Raw genomic sequence first — 4038 nt, 5'->3', positions numbered from 1 at the left:
GAAATTTCCCGTGGGGAATGCTTCATGTCCGACGAGCACACAGCTCCCCGAGAGGTTTGACCCCGGTTGATGCTTTTCTGTCGGGCTCCTGCTTTACTGGCGGGCTTGTCGGGCAAGGCTGAAAGAGAAGGACAAAGTTAACTTTGAAAGGTGCCTTCGTGAGGCCTTAGGTGTAGGCCTTGAGGCTCACAATCAAGATTAACTTATAAGTGTTTAGGTGTGCCACTGCCATCTTCAGTATGTCAGATGTAGAACGGATGTTTGAGTTTAATTATATATTCGAAAGACTATGTTAGTTATTGACATGTGCCTTTATGGGGCCTTAGGTATAGGCCTTGAGGCTTCCCATAAATAACTAACTTAGTATTTGAACATATAAGGTTCCTTTTCTTGGTTATGTAGATTTTATAACCATCATACTTTTGATTACCTGAATTTAAATAGCAGAATGGATCCAAATAGGTGCCTTTGCGGGGCCTTGAATAGGCCTTGAGGCTTCCCATTAGAACCCCTTCCATTCTCAATGTTCTTGCCCGAGAAACAGGATGAATCCAAATAGGTTCCTTTGTGGGGCCTTAGGTGTAGGCCTTGAGGCTTCCCATCAGAATTCATCTCGTCCCCGAACGTTATATGGTAATCATAATATCACAACAATAAAACTAAGTGACAGGTCAATTACTTGTGCCCCAAGTAACTTCGGACTTCTTGTTATCAAAGTTTGTAGTGGATGGGTTAAGTCCACATCAGGTTCTTTTTTATGCCTTGAGGCCAAGGACTTTTAGGGTGATCAAATCTTATATGCCCGCGGGCTTAGAACTTAGATCTGACTTGAACTGTGGCGACATATTCAAATCGGATCTAAGCACTGAGAGAATCTTTTGATAGCCATATTACTAGAAATAACTTGGATATAACTTGTAGTATACAACATATTGCTAGGCTAATGAATGCATAGACAAAAACAAAGAGGGTCGGGCAAGGTTTAACCTTGTCGGGCAAGGCTGATCGTCTTGCAAGAGGTTTGAAAGTTTAGAAAAAGGGTAGGGAGGTGAGTTTACAGGAGGAATCGATACTACAGCAAGAGTTGAGCAGGGTAGCAGAGCTATTACAAAAGGTTTATCCCGAAAGGGATGAAGGCTTGGGCTGACTACAACTTCGTTTTGAAGGCAAATTTGGCTTTGAGCAGAGTTTGTGCTTGTATTTGTTTGTTTGAGTGTCCTTGATTCTGACCTCTCCTGCTCCTTTTATAGACACCTTGGCTTGGCATCCTGTAGCAACAATCTTGCCCGAATGCAATTTGAAGGGTAGTGAATCATCAACTATTTTACTTGTACTGCCATCTAAAAGTACTTTTTGGGCTGTATAGCTGGTTGGTCTATACCACATGGCCTTTGGGTAGGTAAGCAAGTGGTCTGCATGGTCTGCACCTAGTCAGAAACGGGCTTCTCCTATCTTCTGGACTTCGGCTAACTTCGGGCTTTTCTTTCTCTTTTTGGGCCAACTTCCCCCAAGCCCAAAATTTAAGTTTTAACCTAAACAGTGCCCCCTTCAATCAATATTCAGATTGAAATTCCAGGTGCCAATGTTGATTGAATAGGTCCCTATTAATACCCACGTCTTTCATTCTCGGGGTTTGCACACTTTTTCAAAAGTAACCACCGCCTTTCTTCGGTTTAAGCCCATCACTTCCTGAATCTCCTGCATTCTTCTCATCTCTGTGGTCGAAAACTTCCTAACCCTCCAGCCGCTTCTTCCTTTCAAACTTCATCAAAAATGGCATCAAGATCCAGCCAAATCCATTTATCATATGAATCTGGCGAAGGTATCGCCACTTTGCGCCGTTTACTCAACGGCCTGCATCGCCCTCGGGCAGGTTTGTATTCTGAGCTTTTCTTTGAAGTTCATGGAGTACAATCGTTGGGTCCTGCATGGATTTCTCAGGTCCCTGTAGTGATAGAGGACAATATGCCCAAGGATAACTGGTTCTCTCCCAATCCCTATTTGGCTAAGTCGGGCATTTCCTCATCTAAGTGGTCGTCATATCGCTGAGGCTTTCCATTGATGAATGATCCGGCTTGGGTCCAATGGATTGACGAATTAGAGCCAATTTTCAAGAAAAAATGGATGAACAATGGCATTTATGAGTTGATAATGCTTTCAAAAACCACCATTATTCCCAAACCCGAACTGCTTGTTTCCTCTATTCTTTTCTGGAACTCGGGCACCAACACTTTTGACTTTCGCTTGGGTCCCATGTCTCCGACTATTCTAGATATGGCTCAAGTCTTCGGGCTAAGGCCATCGGGCAGGATAGTAGACGTTACTCAAGACTGGGCTCTCCGCTCGATTGCTGAAAGCTCAGGTTCATCCGCATCCTTCCTCTCCCTGGAATATAACTCTACAAATTTCAAGAGTTATGAGACCTCTTTCAAGGGATTCATCCCTTTTGGAAAAGAAAACTTTGGGGCAGATTCTTCCCGTGCTGATAGAGATCAAGAGCACATGTACTTCCTTCTGTACTGGCTCAACAAACACATATTCCCCAACAAATCTAAAGGGATGAAGGTTGAATGGATACCCTTGGTGGAAGCTCTTCATAACTTCGACGATGTGGCAACATGTCAATTCCTTCTCTCTCATCTTTACCATCTTCTTTTCGAAATGAATCAAGGTGAGCCATTTGAGACTAACCTGAATGGACCCATATGGATGATACAAACATGGCTCCAATGGTACTTTCCAGAGTTTCGGGCTGCCAACTTAGAGTTCCCAGAAGGTGTAGCCCCTGCTCGAATCCTAGCCGAAGCTGCTCTTACTGATCACTCCACCTTCACCTGTTTTTATTTCTTCAAGGTCTGTAGGACTCGATCAGACCTGGAATGGGGTGCATCAGTATTGAGAAGATATCCTTGGTTCTCTGACCAAGCCTTTCAAGATGCTCCTGGGGAAGATGCCACTTCTTCTTATAGGGAAAAATTTATTAGTTGCATTCAATTAAGAAATATGGCCTGGGGAGTTCGGGGCAATCAGTATGATCGAGGGCTGGAGGTGTATCATCCCAATTTTTGCAGCAGGCAATTAGGCTTTAGGCAAGCCATCCCTATCCCATTCTTTGACTCCGTTCATTGTGGCACTTCCTTCCATTTAGCATCTCCCTCTGAGGCGACCTTTAGAGCTACCCGACGCAGTCTTGAAGTCATGAGTCAGGCTGCCCGAAAGTCCATCATCCTCAATTTTGAATGTACTTCACTCTTCTCTTCTTGGTGGGAAGGCAAATGGACCAAGAAATATGGAGGAGACTTGAGAGAAACTCATGATCGCTTGTTTAGTCAACTTTCTCTTAAATCATACCCTAGTTCGGGCGAACTTGAAAATTGGAAGGAGATGATTCAAGAGAAGAATCGAGTTCTTCTGATAGGTATCCTTTTCTTCTTATCTTGATATATAATCCTTCCCTTAAACTCTTTTAACTTTTTCCCTTCTTAACCCTGCAGCCCAAATGGATGTGGAATCAGTTCCTACTGAGTCCGAGGATGACTCGGCTGATGCAGCAGTTCTTCATGGAGTTGCGGCAGAGGCTGAGAGGCAAGAAGCTGGAGAAGGTGGGGAAGTTTCAGAAGATTCAGGAGCTAAAAAAGAAGCGCCTGAAGCTACAATCCAAGTGTTCAAGCGAAGGAAATCAGTTGTGATTGAGAACTCAGATTCTGATCCTGCATCCCCCCAAGACTAAACGACGAATTCCTACTCCTACTAGAAAGAGTAAGAGAACCAGAACCGTTCAAACTATCAAGTCTTCAGACCCACCTGCTCCAATTGTTGAGGCGGGCAGAAAGAAGCAAAAATCTTCAAGTGAGCTGTGTTCCCTTCAGTTAGGCTGTCATCCTTCTTCTTTATCTAGTTACACATGTCTCTCTTGAACACAGGACCTCAAGCATCAAAGAAACCAACCATCGCCTCCAAGGATGAACCCTTAGGAGCTGCAATGTATAAAAAGGCTGAAGAATTGAGAAACCTCACCCTTAAAGAACTTGAGGTACA

General features: G+C 43.9%; 1 protein-coding gene across 1 annotated transcript; it reads left to right on the top strand.

Moving 5' to 3' along the window:
• The first annotated feature begins 2061 nt into the window (after positions 1–2061).
• Positions 2062–3730, top strand: LOC108174535 (uncharacterized). Its single transcript, XM_017335610.1, has 2 exons — positions 2062–3418; positions 3495–3730. Exons 1-2 carry the CDS (start codon positions 2062–2064, stop codon positions 3728–3730), a joined length of 1593 nt encoding a protein of 530 aa, XP_017191099.1.
• The last annotated feature ends 308 nt before the right edge of the window (positions 3731–4038 follow it).

Source organism: Malus domestica, chromosome 11, assembly GCF_042453785.1.
Source record: "Malus domestica chromosome 11, GDT2T_hap1".
Lineage (NCBI taxonomy): Eukaryota > Viridiplantae > Streptophyta > Magnoliopsida > Rosales > Rosaceae > Malus > Malus domestica.
This window is presented reverse-complemented; position numbering and strand designations above follow the sequence as displayed.